The 23,484-nt window shown below is 40.8% G+C and overlaps 1 protein-coding gene across 1 annotated transcript in view; it reads right to left on the bottom strand.

Annotated features, from left to right (window-relative positions):
* The window catches only part of ctnnd2a (catenin (cadherin-associated protein), delta 2a), a 147,328-nt gene that overhangs the window by 101,032 nt on the left and 22,812 nt on the right, over window positions 1-23,484 (bottom strand). The window contains exon 2 of the mRNA XM_068748223.1: window positions 11,739-11,851. Within this exon, the coding sequence (XP_068604324.1) occupies window positions 11,739-11,851 (113 nt within the window). The remainder of the gene's footprint in view (window positions 1-11,738; window positions 11,852-23,484) is intronic.

Here is a 23,484-nt window from a genome sequence, read left to right as displayed (position 1 = left end):
CGCATTCATGTGAAAAAAATTATTTACTTATTTTTGCTTGCAGCGTGTCTTTTTCTTAGCATGTTCTTATGGGATTACATCTGACCCTATTTATAAATCTTAATAAAGTAGGAAACTGTCCACCTCTAATGTCAACTCTTTTTTTTGTGTCTTCCGGTTATTGTTGTCTCGGGACAATCAGAACTTTACCGGTAGCATTGGTTTTAAATGTATCACGCGCATGTAAAAAATAATGGTTGGTAAAGTCTTTTTAAAAAACAATTAACTGTAGGTATGTTTTTCCCCCTCCCCAACCCTGATCACATCATCAACATGTGCAACAATTGTGATCTCAGAACAATGTCATTCAGGTGCGTTATTCTGCACCCCCAGCAACAACAGGAAGCATAAAGTATAACACAGCAGCATCAAAATCTGGCGCGGCATCTTGCATGTATGTCGCAAATGCAAAGCAATGGTTTGGCATCCGTGCTACATGTCAGTTAATTTTATCCTCTATTCGAAGGGACGGTCTGAAGACATGTTCACCTCTTCTGCTTTGAGTTTGCTGCAAGCTGCTTTTGAAGGCTTTCATTTTGGACCACATGCAAAACACATAATCAACCTGTCACAGTCCACCCCACGTGTCCTCCTTGTGCATAAAGAGGTCCAGTTAATAAAGGTCCAGGCTTAAGAAAATATATGCCTACCAGATAAACAGGCAAGCAGGACACCACACAGGCGAACCTAAAAATACACAACCTACGTATTACTGTCAAAGTGCTCAGCCATCTCTGTTGACCCCAAAATCCCACATAAATGTGCGCGCACACACACACACAAACAAGGCAATGACAAACATAAACAAGGAAAGATTGTCTCTCAGAGCCGAACAGTAACATACTTACCACCTTGTCTTGACCTGGAATTAAAGTAACCAGTGTAATTTAGGAAAGGCCAGATGGGGCATCATCTGTCCATATTTTAGTCCAATGTTATCAGAGCTGTCTGATGATAAAAAAAAATAATAATAAAAGAAAAATGATGGATGACTGAGATGATAAAAAAAAACTGAAGAGCCCACCACTGATCACAATATCATCATGGGAGGAGGCTATGGCTAATGAGGTCGAAAACAAAAGAAAACCGATAACGCGCGTGTCCAAACAGCCATCGGGTGTTCTATTATGTAAGCCCTGGGGAGACGTTGCCTTCTGCAGCATAAGTCATTTCTCTGCCTCTTGTAGCTCTAACTCTCCTTCCTCTGTTTTCGCTCTTGCTTTTTGGAATAGGTATCTCTCTCTCTTGCCATTTCCTTTTATTATCTGTCTCAGTCCATGTTTTGTTTTCATGTTTCTCTCCCAGTTTCTTTCCATCGTGCCGTTTTGCTCTCTGTCTGACTCTCTGGCATTGGTTTGGTTGGTTCTTATCTATTTTCACCACTATCTGGTGTTAGGGGCAGATAAGCATACATTTGCATGGTTAATGAGCCAAACACCCTGATTCCCCTCAGCATGAGGACACACACACACACACACACACACTGTTGCTGCTGGCCCTGCAGGCCTCCATCTCCTTGCCACTGACATGGAGTCACCAGCTGCTGACAACTAAAGGAGTAAAAATGTCCTGTCCATCCGCCCTCACATCCACAAAGGAAATGACAGACATAGGGGCATGATTTGGATAAACTCGTTAACTTTAATGATAACAAGATAAGAAACATTGGAGATAAATAAAAATGTTATTACAAAAAGATTATGAAAATAAAACGCTTTTGAGTGATTATATAGTGGCTTATGGTTTCACCTGACTGTCAATTACAGTAATCAATTTATCCAATGTTCCAAGAGATTCATGTATGGTATTCACAGTTGATTCATTTTGATACTTGAACAGACTATTGTCCATGTGATGACTTATAGTACAATGAAATAAGGCAGGCATGTGGAAAGAACAATCTTCAGACTGAGAAGTCAACAATCAGTTTAACACAGCAAGATCTATTCACTTGGAAATTGTACTAAATGCAGGCAACTGTATTTAATAATTAGCAAAGACATTTGATGAAATGAAGGACAAATTCCATTCTGTTGTGAACAATTGCCATGTGGTTTTGAGAGTGTAATTTCATTTTCAAGGAATGAGCCAAACCAAATGAGAAAAAAAATCATCTTTCTTTCACAGACTATGAGAACATCACATGGACAGCTGTAGTGAAAAGACTGGTGCAACGCAGCCACAATGATTGCTGAGGTGGATAAATTAGCTAAACTCGTTTGTTCTTTTGTCTTTTTACATGTTTTTACGACATTCCAGAAAGCAAGTGAGTGAGCGGATCGAGTGCACAACAGTTTCTGCGGTCTCACCCACAATGTCTGCCGAGAGGAAATTGTCTCTTTCTACTCTAAACGCAGCATAATATACTTACGGTAATTTAACATGGGGTGATTTATGGCCGAATCAGCATACGACAAAACCCTCAGAACCAATTGTGGTTGCAAGTCGCCGACTGCCTGTATACAGTGCATTATGTATATGCATCTATACAGCATGTATAAATCCTTATTACAACTGAAAAATGAAAGAACAAACACATAATTAAAATCATTTTGCCTGTGCAAACAAGAACCATTTAGACGACACTTATTTTGAGCTTAAACAGTGACGCTCTGTTGCACTAGTCGTCACCCTGAGGTACATTTCACTGCAGTAGGGACATATGAATTGCATAGAACAATAAAAACAGTTTTTAATTGGTTTGCTGAAATTGTTTTCTTAATATGAAAATGAGAAAATAAATGAGTTCAGGTGACAGCATGTGCAGCAGGCATGTCTACAGGGGGCGGAACCTTAAAATAAAATCAAAGTGTGAAAACAGGCAGCAACCTGTTGATTTCCACGTTTCTTCTTAAAACTAAATGCTTAGCAATAACATCCACTGTTCTGGCTAACGTTCAGGATTTAAGCTCTTAGTACATTTGGTATACATCAGCTGTACTTCTGTGTCCCTGAACAACAATAAATCTCTGTCTGCACTTGGCTCGCTCTGATCTCTGGCTTCCTTCTGGATCACGTTTGCATGCCCTTTAACTTAACATGTATTAACATTGCCTGGCAGCTATGCTGGCTGCTCGCGGTGCTATCAAATCACTCCAGGAGAACACAAACACAGAGGTTGGGTTTCGTCATATACAAGGACATGTGACAGGTGAGGAAAAATATGTACCTGCTCAAATGCAAAAAGCCAGGTCATAATTTTAGAGCGAAGACAGACAGATAGAGGGCGAGACGAAACAACACAGAGAGGCCGACGGAAAGATAGAAAGAGGGGATGACAGCGGCGTGAGAGATGTCGCCACCTGCCACCATTTCTCTCCTCTCCTCTTGGAAATACATCATCAGTCATTGGGGGGGTGACTCATGGCTCATCATCACTTACACAGAGACACACACACACACACACACCTACATACACAGGCCTAAACACAGGGCGTATTGTAAGGTGTAATGCAGCAGCCTATAATTTGAATTCTCTCTATGCAGCACTTTGCTGAGCTTATAAAACCGCCTGAAGCTAATGGTGTGATGGATCCTTCTATTATCACCCAATGCAGGAGACAAGAGTGGGGAAGAGTGAGATAAAGGAATGTAATTGGATAGTATTTTCGCCGTGGCAAAAAACAGGAGGGCAGTCAGGGACAGAACGCGTCCACAGAGACAGGAGTTAAATAATAAGGGCATATCTGAAAGCTGTCTGTTTCTGGTAGACGACAAAACGGAATTTACTAATGTCTGTATCTAAAAAAATTTGAAATGAATGTGACTCAATAGTGCAAAGTAAAAATGATAAAAGCGATCAAAATTAGTACCACCGATTAAAACATGAAATCAGCAAATCTCACAAGTAAAGGGTGTTTTTGTTTAAACCACTCTTTAATGAGGTCATTAAATGAGAAGAGAAGAGAAGAGAAGAGAAGGTGGAAAATATCGCTGACACAACACTGTGACATCAAAGCATGGGACATTTCTCTAAATGCTTCTGCGTGGGGTCTGGGGTGACTTCATCGCTGTGATCAACGATGAGCCCAAACCAGCGGTGTGAACGTCTGCTCCTCAGTGTCGGACACATTTAGAGCGCAGTATTTGTGGGTTTGCTCCTGAGAAAAGCCTGGGGCCTGTGGTGAGGAAATGTGGGCATGTGTCTGGGTGTGTTCGTACACGCAGCACAAAGAGTTACACTGGTCACTGCTGGTGTGGAACTAAATGTCACAGCTTGATTAGAATAAATAGTCCATTGCGAGCGGGGCACTGGGCACCAACACACAGCAGTGTGTGTGTGTGTGTGCGTGTTTGTCCTTGTATATGGAAATGCAAACACACTTTTTCTTCCCTATATCTATATCTTTATTCTAACTCTATACTAATGCACAATTAAAATAGTATTTGTGTGTGTGTGTGTGCGTGTGTGTGTGCATGCTCAACATGGATCCACTGTTTGTAACCACTCATTATCACATCAACAATGTGCTGCATTAAAAACGTGACATGCAGCAGCAGCCTCTGAAAGGGAATGAGTGGACTTTTATGTCTCTCCTGTTCTCATTTCCTCATGATGTTTCATATCTTATAAAGACGCAGTCATCAATATGCCGTCGTCACCAAGTGATGCTTGTTCCTAATGTGCATGCTCATGTTAAAAGCAGCCTTTGTGAATGAAGTAGAGTGTGTGATGATGACAGACATGTAAAATGAAAGTGTCACGATGGAAGCAGCTCATGCTCACAGAAAGAACGCTTAAACCGTGTAGCTATCTGCATTCTAGACTGCAGCTGTACTACTTCAGATGTTGAGGGGGATGTGTTCATGCGTCAGTTGATCAGAGTACCGGTACCACATTTCTCTGTCTAGAGTACAATCAGATTGTAACATATTGGGTTCTAATTTTGTATTTTTTTACACATTTTTGTGAAGGAAAGTTATGAAATTATGAAAACAGTTATCAAACCCGTTCAGGACATTTATCATTGGTGACCACACACAACACTTACCTCATTCAAGTAGAAAGAATATCACGAAAACGGCAAATAATTTCTTCAAAAAACACTTTCCATTGTCCACAAGTGGCTGCAGAGAAAATATCATTTTGAAAATGTAGTGAATTACAAGAAAACTTGTAGCCACTGAAAGGTGACAGATGGACGGATACACTCGATTCCAATATTCCCCTCGCCCATTCTGTGGTGGAGCATAACAATGTCTGATGTCTTGGTAGCGGCATGTCTTGAGAGCTTCCATCAACACTTGACACTAAAAGAGGAAAGAAATCATAATTCCTTCTCTTTGTGATGCAATTCAGAGTCGCAAACGCTAAGTTAAGCGGCATCAGCGACAGTAGATAAATAGAAATTCGGTAAGGCCTGGAGCGAGGGTCTGCTTGTTTACAAATCAGACGTAATCTATAAGCATCAACCCCTGAGCGCCAAGAGTACACAGCAGCAGGATGCATAAATGATACAGCCGAAAGGAACGTCTGGTCAACAGGGCGCGTCAGAAAGGGTTATCTAACGCATATAAACATGAATACATGGACTGCTCCGACTTGATCCAGTACTACATACTATATACTGTTCAGTGCTGTACCGTACCGCGAGTATTACAATCAAAATAAACAAATACTACTTGAGTAAAAGGCTGGCACCTCATATTACAACAAAAGTAATTGTATGGCAATAAATGTATTTGAAAAGTACATATTTAAGTAAGTTATCCAAATAATTACATTTCTATTTATACTTGGAAGAGAACCATTTTCAGATTGGTTGATTAATATTCGTTTTATAATGACTGATGAAATATGTTGTTTTGTGTTTTTTGGTACTTTGGTTCTGATGTCTAGTAACTTTTATAGTAAAGTTCTCAGGTAAAATAAAATAATGGGTACAAAGTAAATTGTTTGCCTCCAGAAGAAATTCAAAATGTATCTCAAAATTGCAGATATAAGTACTATAAAGCACATGATATACATGATAAAACAAAAAGACTTCAATTCATATACAGATCAATTACAGAGAAACTAGAATGGACAGAATAATGTTTGGGGAGGAACAATTAAACAACAATAAGCAGAAGATGGATAGAGGAGAAACAAGGAAGCCATTATTTAAATAACTAACATTCTGCAGCTACCACTGAGTAATGAAAGTTATTTATTAGCCATCTGTGTCTTGCTCTTTCCTCCTCTCCTCACTTTACTTCTCTCTTCCCCTCAATATTTCTGCATTGCTTTTCGCCGCCCCCCGGCATCGATGCCCCATTCCTCTCCGGTAAAAACGCGAACAATTCCATTAGGCAAAACAAAATAATCATTTGTTTCGCCTGCCATCTGCATACCAACGAGTGGCGGCTTCTCATCTGATATGACCTTTCTGCTTTAAAATAATTCCAGAATTATAATTGAGTTTAGCATGAGACCACCTTTTTTTTTTTAATGCTGCGGCTTTGAAACTGCACTCAATCTATGTCTTACGTGTTGTTCCAGTGCATGACTGATTTATGACCTGATGTAAAACAGTGGAAGCCGAGGCGAACCAAAGACACGCGAACGAAGGCGGAGTCTACCCGAGTAGGTTCAGTTTGAGTCGACCTGCCATCGCAGAAAGACTGTGCTCAAGTCAGTTTTAGAACAATATAGTGGAACGATTTATGCTCGACAATCGAGGTTCCACTACACATTTTGCCATCTATCACATCATATTTGCATGTATACTCAATAATAACAGTTTTGAGGCATCAAGCTGGTACTGCGCTTGCTTGTAGTCAGCGGAATATGACAACATAATTACATTTAGCCAGTGAATTCCATAAACTTATGAGATTTATCCTATATAGCTTTGATAATTTAGTGCCCTGAGTCACGATTATCTTAGAAGCAACTTCACATTCTTCCTCAAAAGTTCACAGGCAGCGATTTAATGCACCAATAATGTGTTCAAGAAGGCACAGAAAGGTCACAGAAAGGCAGACAAAAGCCTCGGGACCTCTAATGATCCCATTCTGACAGGAGACATATCTGCCTTAGATCTCAAATGACTCCAGGACCGCCGGGGAGGGACGTCTGAGACATATTCTGCAATCTGCTTGTCCTTGCTACAATTGGTGCATTATTAATCCTGCAAGTTTTATGGATATTTTATTTTTCAATTGTAGATCTTAGCAGATGTGAGAGGGTGGCTAATAAAGCTCAGAACAAATGTTTTGCTACAATCGGCTGTAATGGAAGAAGTGAAAGTAGTCCTGGTGTTTTTATGATGCTCTGAATGCTGAATATGTTCATTTCCTATATGATGCCAAACCCTATTCTTACAATCACTTTGGTGCTGCGTCAGTGTTGGTGTGGCACGAAAATGGCAAAATGCTAATTGAAATATATCAACCAAAACTTAATTGCATAACCATTTAAGGGCGCACTGAGGGTTTGAGTTGCACAGCCAGTCAGACGGAAAAGACAGCAGGAGCAAATGTAGCCCACCGGTTGCCACTTCACACTAATGGTAGAAAAATGACAAATTAGTCTCGGCATGGGGTCCTTGTGTGTGTGTGTGTGTGTGTGTTTGCTTGTGAGCGTGTCCGTGCTCTAGAGTGTTTGCATTCCGTGAAGCGTGTGCTGCATGCCAACGTTTCACAGTGTGAACAGATGTTAGTCAGTAATGCCCTGGGTTCCATGCACGGCAGTCAGGCATTTTTTTTAGGGTCCTCAGCTCTGAGGAGGAGTCCATGGAGATGCCTGAATTGCTTTATTGAGCGTAACGCAACTCAGGACACACAGACGCACGGGAACACACACATATATACGCACTAATGCACACGCGGGGCTTGTGTAATGCAAGAGGGTATACAAGAAACACACACACACACACACATTATTTGTGGGTAGTAGGTAGGTTTCCCTCTGACAAGCTTCCAACAGAGTAATGGACCCTCTGCTGAGAGAATATGGTGGTCTCAGCTTTAAGCCCACAGGAAGTGCCTTTTCTGGGAGAATATAGGTTGTCATGAATGGAGAGACATAAGTTCAGAAGAATGAGAGGAGAGTGGATTCATTTTCTGTGAAATCGCAACACAAAGCTCGACAGTGTATAGAAAAGAAATCTCTTTTTGTCCCAATCCAGGTAACATATCATCACTCCTTCATTTTTACCCCGTGCTTCATTACAACACTTAATCACGGAGTCAGTCACTAAATGCTATATTTAGCTGCGGCCTGTCACTGAGACCCTGATGAAGCAGAGGAAAATGAGCGGTGATGGTGGAAACCATTGGAAAGGTTAATGCTGTCTCTTTGAATAGCATCAGACTCGTTCTGTTCGTTTGCAGTCGCGTTTCGGTGGCTAATATCTATATTTAGGATTTAAACTTGAAAATAACAAATCGGGGGCTGACATTGCAATCTGCATAAAGGATGATGTCAATCAAAACAGAATAAAAAAAAGACATTAAAAAAAGGGCAATTCAGAGGTGAGCTTGTCTGTTTTAGAGCGAAAAAGACGACAAAAGGACATCACACGTTTTGGTTGACATGCGTTGACAAATTTGAGTGCACAAAAGCCTGGTGGATTCAACGGCACACAGTGAGCTGTCAGCAGACAAAAGCTCCGCTAAGCCAATCCTCCGTATCTGATGTGATAATCATAAGACGATGTAACTGTGAGACAGAAGACTTGACAGCAGACAGGCTGCTGCGAGCACAGACACATGTAGATTCAGGCATCCTCACAAGCATAAAGAAAGCGCACCTAAACAGATGCTGACTAAGAGAAGAGTTGAAAGACATGGCTCTTTAGTATGAGAAAGTCCTATAGGTCATATGTTAGAAAAGTAAAGCTCTCTGTTCATCAGCTCAGCTGCTATGCATGAAATTGCATACATACTAAAATCTCCCTGAATCACATTGATTTTTACATTTCAGATGCAGGCCGGCCATGCCTTCGCTTCTCATTCCTTGCTGCGTCATTCAGATATACTAAATCACCTGTCCAGAATCATATATATGTAAGTAATATATGTAATATATGACAATATTATATGTAATATATGACAATATATGTAATAATCATTGTGGCTTGACATCAGGCTAATAAGCTTCACAAATCAAAGAATAAAGAGTATAAATCTGGTGTAATCTGGTGTGTTTGCATCCTATTGAGCTAATAGGAAATGGAGCTTATTTTAGTTTAAATACTCGAAGTGAAATAAATACAGCAAAATGTGGGTCGCTGAGTTCATGTGAATGCTTCTTAGTATAGTATCTGAATATGTCAGAATGGTTCACACCGTGGCTGCAAAGACAATTCACAACAGAATTACTCCAAAAAGTTTCATTAGTTTGGCTACAATACATATTTACTACGTCCTTGATGTTGGCTCTCGGTTAATTTTAGCTCACCATCAAGGTGCATTAACATATAATTGAACTTCAACACAAACCAAGAAAGAAAAGCTTTAAACCTTCACCACAAAAACAGAATGAATTGAAAGTTCAGAGGATTTGTTTTCCAGTGCGCTCAGTATGCCTGCCTGCTCCCCTCAGGGTTGGGCACTTATGCAATAAGCAGCCCGAGGGAGGCAGAGGGATGCTGGATTCATTTGAACCTGACTCTTTGACTTCACAAAAAATCACAAGGAACATCCCAACAAGTCCAACTTTTCACCAAACTTTACTTTTACTCAGGCATTTTATTTTCTAGGAAGCAAAGACGAAACGTGACGTGGCAGTAATGAAGAAATAAGACGAGGAACAGATATTGGGTTTGAGCTGTTGTCATAAATACAAACATTACTAGCAGCATATATCTCTCCTCCACGCATCCCTCCTTCATCTCTGCTCCCTCTTTCTGCTAAGAGCGCTCTTTCTCTCATCCGAAAACTATGAAGCACTAGCCAGGCCAGATGTTTAAATTGCAAACAAGATTAAGGTTATATTTTAAGGGTTTCACCCCTTTAGCTAATTGGATCCTTAATGCTGCATTATGAGAAACGGTGTGCCGCTAGTGTAAGGCTAATTCTACCGCAAAGGACAATCTCTCTGAAGAGATGTGCACCCACATACACTCAACAAAAATATAAATGTCAGGCATTGTCGATGCACATCATTCTGTATATGTCTGCATTGGGATGGTCGTAGTTTAATCACACAACACAAGGCGATAATATATGTTGCAGCTTTTGCAGGAGGGTGCTAATGGCATGCTGGCATTCTCCACCATAAGCTGTACTCAACGTCATTTCCAAGAAGTTCAGTTGATTGGGCTAAACGAGGAATCGCACCCCAGACTGCCAGACACCATCTCAGAGAAGATTCCCAGCATGCTCGACCGTCCCCCGTGCTTCATCACAGCCGACTTCAGTGGGCACATGCTCGTCTTCAATGGTGTCTGGCAAGTTGGGGAAGGCTTCTCAGATGAGTCCCAGTTTGCGCTGCACTCGGCAGATGGCAGCGTCAGTGTTGTGAGCAGAGTGGCTCACAGTGGAGAACGGTTTACAGCATAGGATAAAGAGCAGAGATGCATTTTGCTGATGCTAGTTTGAATGCACATAGGTACGGCGATGTGACCTTGAGGGTCCTTGTCTTCCCATTGGTCCAACACCATCGCCTCATGTTGCAGCATTTTGTCTGAATCTGTACACACCAAATAACTGGAAGCTGATTTACATCTCAGTTCTTGCATGGTCTGCATTCTCTCGCGAGACATGTCAACCACTGTTCCTCTTTGGGATGACAGATTGGTATGTACAAAAGGGCATTCCGTCTTCTGCCAGTGTCGGGCAGTTTGGCACAGCCATTGAGGAGTGGACCAATCATGTGAGATCAAAATGCAATTCCCAAAATAGGACCATTTTCAAAATGCAGGTTTGAGAGCGACCCTTTACTTTGAGCAGCCAAAGACGCATCTGCATAATAATAATGCTGTTCAATCAGCTCTTTGATGAGCCACAACTGTCAAGAGGATCAGGGACTGACTAACGCAGATTAAAGCAAATATTACAAACAACATTAAAAGCAATTAATTTGCATGCAGAGGATCTTCTAATATATGTTCGGTGTACATGCAGGTGTGTACATTATATGCGTGAATGTGTGTGTGGTCGCAAACTTAGCAATGATGTCAAGGATTGGGTTGATGTGTCTGTTCTGTCAAACCCTCAGCGGCTGTCCTTCAGTACAGTATGTGAGGATCTACATTTTTGAGAAGACAATATCACACCTGATAGAGATAGAGGTGCACTCAATGCTATTTTTATTCAAGTAGCACCATCACTGTGTACTTGTGTGGCTAGTTGTGTCTTATTGCGCCTGTAACCGCAGTACTGACCCAATCCATCTAGCAGATGAATACAACCCACAGCAGGGGGGGAATTGTTCTTTTCCACTAACATCATTTCACTGTGTGTATGTGCATGTGCATGTGTGTGCCAACATGTGATGGAAATAGTGTATATAACGGTGCAGTCAGCATAAGTGTCATGAAGGTTCCCCACCCTTTTCCATCATGCTCTAACATACACTTGTGGGGGAGCCAACGCTCACAGACACACTCTTGTATATGTCTGATAAATGCAGGTAATCGCAACCTCCCAAAGTCTTATAAACACAACAACAACAATACAAACAATGCATTTTATTTTACCTTGTTATTTTCAGGGACACACACACTCACGCTTTTGCTCAACAATGAACACAGTTAGGTTTGCGTTGTTACCTGATGCTGCTCACGCTGCCTGCCTCTGATCCCAGCTTGCATCTCTCCAGTTGCGTGGAGACGATCTGACGCTCAGCCTCAAGTTCTCTGGTCAGGCGTTCAAACTGAAGTTCCTGGAGAGGCACAGAAAGCGTGTTAGGCTGGGCCAGACAGAGTAAGGGAGGTTAACAGTGAAGCTCTTCGAGATGCAAGTTTAGAAATACCACTAAAGTCATCATTGCACCATCTACCCACAGAATGGTGGAGTATTACAGCAGTTAGAACCATAAATATGATTTTTAATGGGTAACAGTCACCTTTAAAGACACCTACATTCAAATATGAGTAAAATGTGGATTTCCTTTATCTACAGCCTACTTGTCATATGAGAAGTGGCGTGCTGTCAGCCGCATGTCATGGAAACTGCTTAGGGCAGGAAGACAGCTCTGCAGCAGTTAAAATGAAGTGTGATCATTAACATTAATATGATTGGCAGGTGAGCTTAGGCACGAGATGAGGGTAACTTATGGAAACAGTTTTAAATGTGTGTGCAGAAAAGCGCCTTTAAATCCCGTCTGCTCGGGGGCGCCGGAATTCCTCCATGAACGTATTAGTGTGTCCCAGTTGTTCTACTGTTTGGTTACGCAAAGATGCACTTTAAAAGTCACACAAAGAAAATGTCAGCAAATTTACTGACATCCATTGACGTCTGAAGATTTTCAGAGGAGGGTTCTGGCAGAGCTCCTCTATCAATATCACACTTCTACACTAATACAGTGATGAAATGATCCCCTGTAGGAGGCAGCAGAGCTGTTTTTGGATGAGAGATCAGCATACATTATATGGGAAGAAGACAGAAGGAGACAAGAGAGAGACGTTGGAAGTAAGACAAATTCAGGCCGCCACTCTCATGGGGAAATCTGCGCTGAAAATGGCTGGCAGCCAATGAGTTAATGACATCCATTGTACAGCTTTGTGGTTGTAGGATCATTGTCGTTTCCTCTTTTACTTTGGAAGCTCAGTTACCCTTTTCCTCTCTTCCCGTTAACTCTTCGTGTGCTTTTTCCCTCCATTGTAGTTGCGTGATTTGATATCACCTGGGTCATTATTACAAAATTAGAAAGAAATGTCATAATTCATAGTTGTAAAATCCAATCATGGCAAATTCTAATGTTTAAGCGTTAAGCAGGTGACACCTTCCTCACAGACAGTCCTTCAGTCATCAAGCAAAGGATGAGACTTCAAATCAGAGCTCAATACGAACACGTGCGTGTGTTGCATTCATGTCTAATGGCAGTAGATCAGCATTGCAGTACTGTAACTCCACCCCACTGACAATAGTGTACATGTACGAATAGCCCATGCCAAGTGCAAGCAAGTGTGTGTGTGCAAGACGAGGAGAGAGTGTATGCTGGTTTGATTGGTTTTCTCAAAGCCATTTGGAGCTTTGAATGACTTGATCCCCAGTCTCTATCTCAAGTCTCCAACCTCAATCCCCTCTCCTCCTCAACATTACACTGCACAATGCAATTCATCTCCGACTCTCTCTCTCTCTGCTTAGCCGCTGCTCCTTCATAAATATGCACATTCTTTCTTTCTTCCTCCCATACATGTTAGTGTATTCCCACCATTCCCCTCAAGACATGCACGTTCACTCAAACGCCAATAGGAAGCACCTGACACACATGCGTAACACTATATGTGGTTCATTCAATGGGAAATTCCTTTCTTTGCCACATACTGAATTATATATGAGGACAGCATTCATATGCAGCAAGTGCACGAAGAAAAACTTGCCATTACGCCACAAGCAGAAACAATTCCAGCTCTACCTCCTATCGGCAGGATAAATCTCATGCGTGCACGTGAGCAGCAAAGTAGCAGGTTCAGCCACCCCTGTGATTCACAAAGCAAAAAAGATGATGGGATTTTGAGCAGGGTCTATTAGAGAGTCTAAATTACAGCTTTGTTTCAGAGTGAAGTGTCTCGCTTCAAGGTCCCGCTCCGCTCCTTGCAGCAGATTGCTTTGTCACCTTGTTTGTCACAGCTGCAGCCGTTTTAAATCCTCAAGGTGTAAAAAATGCAAATCCCTGGACCTAAAGCAGCATTATGGTAATTGATGATGCCTCAACAGTAAAGTACCTTAAATGCCTTCTAATATACATGAAAGTGCTTGAGTGTCAAAAGCAGATGGCAGACCTGTTAGGCCAGCTCTGTATCCTGGTAACATTTGCTAAATTATGCACAACTCCTTTTATTCATTGAAAGCCGTTCGCCTGAGGAGATGTTTGCTGTTGGCATGTTGCAATAAATCGCTCCTATGATGATAAAGTGTTTCTTTCAAAGGCTTTGGAGTGAGTTTGACTCGTCCAATTAATTAAAATGCGACTGCGCAATTTAATTATTTGTAGAATAAGACAGCAAAGAGGCAATTTTAAACCTTAGCTGAACCGGATGGCTCGTTCAGTAGTTCTGAAGTTCTGTGCTGCACTTTGTCTATAATTATAGACACGCCTTTAAAAATACAAAAAAGCTTGATGTAATATGGAGGCCCAGATCTCCTTTGTCTGCGTTGTATTACGTACCACAGGACACCGCCTTTACGTGAAGAGTCGTACATTTTGAAACAGCTGCTGCAACAGACTGTCAGAACAGTCAGCAACCGCCTTAATTACTACACTTAATGTTTTTTTCTACAAAATGATTAGCAGCTTTGCGTCAAAACGCCTCAGTGATATCTTCAAAAATAGTTTATTTTGAAAAGCTATGTTTCCAGCAGAGCGCACATCTGCCACGTCAATAAAACTGAATGAGTAAATCATGATGAGCACTAAATCCAAGCTGACACAAACATAAAATCTACAGATGGATGGAGAATAAATGATAATGCAGCGGCGTTATGAGGAAAGACTCGATCAACACTTAGTTGGGGAGTTAGAGGAGTTTTTCCTGCAGCATAATGAGTCCACGGTTTGAGGTACTGACACAAAGGAAATGTGCCTAACAGTATTAAACAAGACATGTAACGGAGCTTGGCATGAAAAAGGTGAACTGTAGCACTGAGGTGTGAAATATGACAAATACACAAGCACATCTTTATGGTTATTTACATACAGTTTTTACACATTACAGTACAGATACAAGCTGTCGGAGGTGATTTATCATCTCTAGCTTGCACTGATATCACAGCAGTGCAACTAAACTGATACTGAATCCTGGCTGGGATCAGCAAGTTTAGCAACTTTGAAATGAAAGAATAATTTATGTTGTGGTGGATATTTTGGTAGTTCAGCGCATATCGTGTTCGGAGAGCCTTGGAATTCTGCTGAATCCATAAGTTGCATCGTCATTCCCATTCTGTCCCTCAGCGCGTGTTTTACCTTTATGTGCCTATCATAAAGCATCCACGGACAACAGATCCAAACATGGTAAGTGTACTTTCCACTGTGTGTGTGTGTGTGTGTGCCGCTGCTTCCCTCTCAGGAATTAATAAAAGACAGAAAGCAGCAACTGCAGTCAGCCACAAAGGTCTCTATGGCAACTATAGAGCGCCATCCGTCCCCCATCATTGTCAATTAGATCGTGACTCCTCCCACACACAGTCCCTGCCCTTCCACATATCTGCACTGTTATGGCAGGAATGTGATGATGATGATGAATATATTTATTAGATAGAATGTTAGAGTACAAGTACAGTCACACAGTAGCATGTATTACAGTACAAATACAGTCAAACATCCTGTCTAAGAAGAGCATTTCAAAAAAGCCCTTGCGGTCTTGTTTCCATTGAAAGTCCTTAGTACATAAATCATCGACATTTAACAATACAAATCCAACAATACAAATAAAAATAAAACCAATATTAAATTACTCAATTGATGCAAAATGACAATAAAATAAAATAAAAATGACACAACAGATGCAAAATAACAATAAATTACAATAGATTACAAAGACACTTAATATGTGCAACCATACGAGACAAGGAAATATTACGCAGTTCGTTCTGGCTTCATCCTGCATCAATGTCTGTATTTGAACCTTTCCTCTGTAAACGTAGGGGGGGATTAGTCACAGCTGCTTTTCTAAAGAACATTGTTTGCTGTGAGAATGTATAGTTTGATAATTGAGTACGACTGTATTCTGCTACAAGCACCAAAACATGGCTTGCCTTATTAACAAGGATGGCAGTGTAAACAACAGCAAAATAAAAAAAACTAAAGATTTAATTTCAAAGAATATCTTATTGTTAATTTGCAGTTTCTGGCTCATAGTGAAAATTATAAAACAATGAATATTTACCAAGAAAATGTCTTCTTGAGAATTATTGAATTCTCGCATCTTTTCAGTTTCATTGGGTGATGACCCTGATTATACAGTTGTAGAGCAAGGACATCTACGTTACTGGTGTGTGGGCTTTTTCATTTTCATCTGTCTGAGCCAAATTTCTCAAAAATAACCAGTCCAGGATCAAACTGAAGCAAAATAACAAAAAATGTATTTTAGAATCGTGCTAAACTAAGCAGCACTACATTTGCTTTTGATGATGTGACATTCTAAATCAGCCGGTAAAATAAAATCTCACACTACGAGACATGTAATAATGCCACGTGTAACAAATAGCTAAACATAGGCAGATTGTTGGGAAACTGCTTTCCAAAGTGCTCTTATTATTTGATTTTTTTAACCTCAATAAATTCACATGTTGACGTTTCATGTTTTCCATGGAAAGAATGAAAGTCACACCTCAATCAGGCAATATTTTACAGAACACACGTGGAAAAATAAAGAAGCAATGCCCCACATATCAACATTTGAACTTGATAAGTAGCAGCTGTGGCTTTGTTGAGCTTCCCTGTTGTTAGTAGAACTACCATGAAGACACAAAGACATAGCGTTGAGAGATAAAGCCCAGTCACTCTAAAGTGGCCCAGGGGCAGCTATTAAGAGAGCTGATTTTGGAGGGGAGACAAATGGCCATCAAATGGAGCCACGACATTCTCACTCTTTCATTCTGCCTCTCCCCCTTCCTAAAACTGAGATGATCTCAGCGGAATGAAGGAGTGAGAAAGGAGTGCTAGTAAAAAGGTCAATATCCTCTCCTCTGTCACTCCCACACACATTAAATTTCCCCACACAGCAGCAATGTTCCCTGTCCCTCCTTCATAGACTTAGAACCATGTTCCACGCAGCCTCAGTACGGATCAACTTGAGCTTTTTTTTTCATCTCTCCATCCCACTTCTGTTTGTCTCGTCTGTCATTTTAATGAAAATATGAGACAAACGGCGAGTCGGGAGAGAAGCAGCAGGGTGGGATGGATGGAGCAGGAACTGGGGGGGGGGGGGGGGGGGGGGGGCAGGAGCAGTGGGAGGAAGCACGGAAAAATGACAAAAAAGACAGATGTCTCTTTTGATGAACATCTCATGAGAGGATGGCCGTGGGAGGGAGGTTACCGCGATCCGCTCGCTCTACATGTGCATGGGCTTGGGAGAAAGACAAGAAAGGGGTGGGGCAACAGTGGCGCAGGTGGTGGAGCGGGTCGTCCTATGATCGAGAGGTCGGCGGTTCCGGCACGTGTGTTCACTGTTGTTGTGTCCTTGCGCAAGACACTTCACCCACATTTCCTGTGTGAATGTCGGTGGCGGTCAGGAGGGCCGATGGCGCAAATTGGCGATCTCTCTTCTGTCAGTCTGCCCCAGGGCAGCTGTGGCTACAATAGTAGCTTTACCACCACCAACTATGGAGAATGAATCCTGTTCATTGTAGTTTTGCATCCTAATGTTGTTGTTTTTAAATGTTCTTATCAGTTATAATGGCAACATTGCATTATGTCGAACAGGTATTAGGTCAACAAGTTAAACAGATTACAAACAAACCAACCGTTAAGAAAACATATTCTACATGCATGTGGAGATAAGACTTCACGTCCAAATAAGAGAATTAGTGCTCGTGCAGACAGCAAGAAATAATGTGTGTGTGTGTGTGTGTGTGTGTGTGTGTGTACACGTGCACGCAGGTGCTCTCGCCATCTGGAAAACAGTGATACGAGACAAGGAAATATTACGCAGTGCGTTCTCGCTTCATCCTGCATCAACTTTGCTCATTAACACCTCTCTATTTCCGTTACACATGACTCATTATTGTTTTACACCAGGGACGGCGGCTCCTCCTATCACAGCAACGACGGGCCTTTTTAGTGTCAGCCTGCATCTGACAAAAATTCAATTTGCATTAGCGGCGATACCTGGAGGGTGCTCTTTAATGTGATTATGAGCATGACAGTAATGCATCAGGAGCAAGAATAACAGCAAGGGCTTCCCCTTGAAGGGATTATGGCTAATAAACAACACAAACAACACCCCCCCTCACCCCCCCCCCCCCAAAAAAAGACAACATTTCCCATTTGAGGGGAAACTTACAGCAGTGAAAACTACTGTTTTACTGTTGCTGTTGTGGAACAGCAAAAAAATGTGTGTAATTATGTCACTGACCTCAAAACCGGATCAAGCAACAAATACAGACTCAACAAAACCAAACAACAATTATCACACTGCTCACAGGGTCTCGTTCGTCCTGGTTAGGGGATGGATGGATGGAGGGCAGGAAAAAAAAACAGAGAAGAAGTTTCCAGTAATGTCTGTCCCGACCACTCTTCAGATAAACAGAGAGAAAAAAAAAAGCAGATAAACTGTTTAGTTTGTTGTGCAGAGTGGACAAAGAAAATCTATCTTTAATAAATATTTAGAGAAGCATAATATGACTTTTGAGAGCTGCCTTGGCAAACAGTCCTCGAACCTAAACCACAAAATAGGTCATTCATCTGCTCACTTGGAAATGACATATATTTTGGTTATGCAGCAAAAACTAAATGGTAATTTAATCAGGGGAAACTTGCAAAAACAAGAACTGGATCCATCACATTAACATTTAGTGCATTGACGCCTCAGGACTGCAGCCTATGTTTTGTGACCTAACACCGCCAAATTAGGAGAATGGTTGTGTACGTGTAAGCAGGGAGACTTCTTGCATTCCGGTCACATCCTATCCTCAGAGGACACGGCGGGGTTTTGGAAATATAACAAATATCACACAATTTCAGAGATGCCATGTTTTGTTTTTTGTTTTTGTTTTTGCTTTATTTGCAAAGCGAGTAAATATCTCACAGAGACTGGGAATAGTGAGGCGAGACTAGTTGGTATATATATATATCTATATATAATATATAATGTAAAAGTGTGAAATGCTATTTCATGTGAAAACTCAAACACAGTCGAACCCTCTCTCCAGATGCCTCACAGGGAGTTTTGATGACTACCGTGAGTTGTGGGTTTGTGTTTCTCAGTGTATACAAACACTGACTTAGCTGAAATGAAGCAGGAAATCCCTGCCGGTTCTGTTTTAAAGCGGAATTCATTGATTGGAGGTTCTGGAGCACAGCTGCAGAGAAAGCCTGATTGTATACGGAGCTGTGTTAAAATGTCCTGTCTCACATTCTGTGGATGGATGAGTCTCCCACTTTTAATGCTCATTTAAATTCTCTCTGGCTCGTCTGAACTTTGTGGCTCATTATACTGCCAATGTGTTTTATTAAGGAGACACACTAATGGGCCATTTTGTTCAAGATTACTTTGAGATTCATACCTAAAGTTACAGTATTTTTGTCATTTAATTCCTTCTTTGAATCAAATTATATTATAATCACACTGTTTTAAGTTATTTGTGTGTTGCAAAATGACAACGTTGTTAAGCCTCCCCACAGATAAGAGATAATCTTTGCTCAAAGTGGTGCAGGAAACTTCTTAACCACCTTGCATGTTTATCTCTGAGTTTTATTTTTAGTTCGACCCAAACTTTCAGCGCAACTCCTCTGAGTGATGCTGGGTTGTTTGATAAATATGAGCGCAGGATTAAAATATCTCTGTTCTAGGCAAAGAGGAATTGAGGGAAACAGCTTCAAACAGATTCAAATGAAAACACTGAACAGCTGAAAATAGGCGCTCTGCCAGGCTGGGTGCAGGCTAATGGCTGGTCACCAGATTAAAATCACTGAAAATATTGTCCATAAATAAATTAAATCTCCTAACACTGGTCACGTTTGCTAGAGAACCACTAGTGACGACCACAGCGGCCGCCTCTGTTTGGGTTTTGGATTCTAATGACCTGCGACCCGACCGGCAACAGCTGTGCCATAACCATTTTATATGCATTATAAATATTCACGACACAAACACTGAATAACTCGGACAGATTTTTTCCCTCGTGAAATTATTTAAAGGATCAGAGGGCAAAATTAAATCATCTTCTCACAGTTTACAATTTTGCTCTCTCCCTCTGTCCCATTTCTTTCCCTTATGCCAGTCTATTTATCATTGTTAACAAGCGTATGCTTTTGGCAATTTGGGCTTTTGTGCTGCAAAACAACCTCAAGAAAGTGGTTTACATATATTCATTTGTGTGTGACGGCGTTGTCTATCCGAATTGCAACCACTCATCAGCACAGCTTTGGTCTGTCAAAGTTACAGAGGGCTAGTTCAAAAATAAAAGCAAATGTTTTAGATTTTGGAAATGGCAATTTAGAAAAAAGATTTACTTATATTTTCCCACATATTCTTCCGCTGTATGAGCAGGATTTAGCCACGTTCAAAAATAGTGATCCACTTGTGACTTTTTCTACTACTACTATTACTACTACTATTGAATCAAGACTTTTTCCAAGAATGATGTGTGTGTGTGTTATTCCACACATTATTTGATTAATATAAGGCATGAGGCTGAACTTAATGCACACATGCCACAGACTAAATCACACACTTGGCTGGCCTTGTTGACTCTGCATACGGTGAAGCTGCCACACTGAGAGTTTCATTTGCACAAACATTTTCAAAACTTATTCTCATAAACTCTGCATGGAGAGCAGCGTGAATGCTTGATATCTTTAAAACTCACATCGACAAAAGACCAACGTCAAAGCGCTACAAGACCAGACAAGTAGCTATTGTTTCATTAATAGTGTGCCGACCTGCCAAGTGCGTCAGTGAGTAACTCCTTCATGATTAAGTGTCTTGAGTATCATATTTATTTTTGAGATGAGGAATGCAAACTAATCTCTTTCTCTCTCTCTCTCTCTCTCTAATTAATTGGCTTTATGACAGGACAGCTATTCACTACACGATTCCTTAATGTAAATACCGTCATTCATTTAATCTAGTTTCCTTGATCACTGCTCAATAGACAGTCACACCGACACAGATATGATATATGATATATATATATATATATATATATAATATTGTAATCTGCTAAAATAATGCAGTTTACATGCATTTTCACTTGGGCACCATGGCTGACCTTGGCACTGTAGTCATCATTCTCACTATTCAGGTACTGACAGCAGGCTGAAGAGTTACGGCCCGGAGGCCTTGGAGCATGTCTTTGACCACGATGGTCACAGGGAGGTGCAGCCCTTCCCCCGGTGCAGAAGGAGAACACGCTGCAGGACTTGTGGTTTGATTTCGGGAGCTTACAATTCACATTTTCAAAGATGAGCAATCTGTTTGTGCAGACAACGTAAAAGGGTTGAAATCAGGCAACACCACAGAAGGTTGACGGCTGCCCCTCCTTTCCGAACTTAGAACCATGTTCCACGCAACCTGAGACTGGTTCAACTTGTCTGGCACTTTAATGAAAATATAGGACAAACGGCGAGTTGGGAGAGGAGCAGCACAGCGGGATGGACAGTTCAATTAAATTTCTGATAAACGCATCGTCATCATCACTGGAGAATAATAAATTGTTTGCGTTGTGTGATGCTGACAAGAAAAATGTATTGTGACATTTAAGTCTGACAATTTTCTCTGTGCACTTCATGTTACCATGATGAAGTTGCTTTCCTAAAAGTTAAAAATATTTAACATGTTATGTATCGTTATTGCTAAAAAGTGAACATTAGAATGGCAAAGACATTATTTACAACCCAATATGTGAATGCAACCTCTGCTTGGATACACAAACAAACAAATACTACACATTGACGGAACAAAACATCAAACATCACTTGGGCCCTTCAGTGATAAATAATATAGTATCTCGCTCCATAACTATACTTGCCTGCTAGTGTCAGGATGGATGGTGCGGTAATGAAGCTCATTGATTTTTTTCCATTTCCTCAACATTTATTTGGATCACATTTATTAGCAGACTGAATGAATGTCACCAGTGAGAGAAGCACAAAGCATTTCCCCCATTGGGTTTCACTATTCATCGGTTATCTCTCACTACCTGGCAGCCTGGCATTCTGAATTTGGAAGTTGAAATCAATGGGGTGGTTTTCTCAGTCTCTTATTTCCCAGCTTGAGACATGAAACCGGACTCCCTTATAATAAGGACAAAGCCAGCAGCACCATATTCACACCGAAGAAACTGTAAATTATGATTCATTTATATGAACATGATTGATTAAAGTAAGTGTGTGGGCGTTCATCAACAAGAACCTTTTTTTTTTACTCAAACAGTTTAACAATTGGGTCAGGAGTTGACTTTGCATCATATAAAAAACAAACTTCCAACAGTACTTGGCACACACTTCATTCAAGATTTTACTTGATGCTTAAATGGAATTGGAAGATTCCCCAGGGGCTGCACAATGGTGCAGTGGGTAGCGCTGCTGCCTCACAGCAAGAAGAGGTTTGATTCCTTTATGCACAATTTGTATGAGTCTCATTCCTAGTGTTGACATGATCTCTTCTGTTTATTAATATCGTTGTGTGTTGACATTGTATGTATTATTACTGGTAATTAATCATAAGCTCCCAGTGGGCCAATTAGATGAGGTTATATTGATTGATTGAGGCTTGTTGCTGTAAAGAGATCGATACATTTGGTTACAGATCTATTCAAATAACCTTATGTCCAATCAAACAGAATTACAGTCATCTGCTTTATTTTCAAGATGCAAGTTTGACAGAGAGGAGAGAAAGACAATTAATTGAAACTGCGTATATGAATATATTTGTCAGCACCATCACATTACAATCATTTCAGTGATAGTGGAATGGACAGTGCATTTTACATGTCAGTAAAAAGTATGAGTATTGCATAAAGGATTGCTGATTTAAATCCCTGCACTGGTTTAGAACATCAATATCTAATCTGATCAAATACATTTTTATATAGAGTTTTCTCCTGGAAAAACTTTCTAAGAATGTGTGTATCCACATGAGCATGCATGTATGCAAATTGGCTGCTGGCTCCATGGCTGCATGGAAGACAGCATGATGGGGTTCATTAAGTATGGGTTTGGCCACAGACAAAATGTCACCTGGAAAATGTCACTGCCTAAATGCCACTGCAGCTCTGTGTGCCCATGAGTGGGTGGGTGGGTTGGTGCATGTTCACACTTTTGTCATCGCACAGCTCACCCAACACACAGGTGTCTACACACACACTGTATAAACTTGAAGCTGTAGCATTATCTGGTCTGGGGATGTAGTGTTCTGATGGTAAAGCATCTTTTCTCATTCGCGAATGCATCTGTAGAACTGTGCACATTGGCAAGGACACATCTGGAGGCCCCTAAACCTGTGCTGCATATTTTGGTAAGTATTTTAAATAAGTTGGTTAAGCTATTGGCTGTTTTATCCTGATGGCTTTTAAAATGTAGATTTTTCTTTTGCATTTTTTTGAGCATTTGATTAGTAAAACAGCTTCAATTATTCTGGAATTACAAAACTGGACATATTGAATATGTTTCAGTGTTTAAAATTGATT

The sequence above is a fragment of the Brachionichthys hirsutus genome, chromosome 14, assembly GCF_040956055.1.
Source record: "Brachionichthys hirsutus isolate HB-005 chromosome 14, CSIRO-AGI_Bhir_v1, whole genome shotgun sequence".
In the NCBI taxonomy this organism is placed as follows: Eukaryota; Metazoa; Chordata; class Actinopteri; order Lophiiformes; family Brachionichthyidae; genus Brachionichthys; species Brachionichthys hirsutus.
The sequence above is the reverse complement of the archived record's forward strand: the minus strand, read 5'-3'. Positions and strand labels throughout refer to the sequence as shown.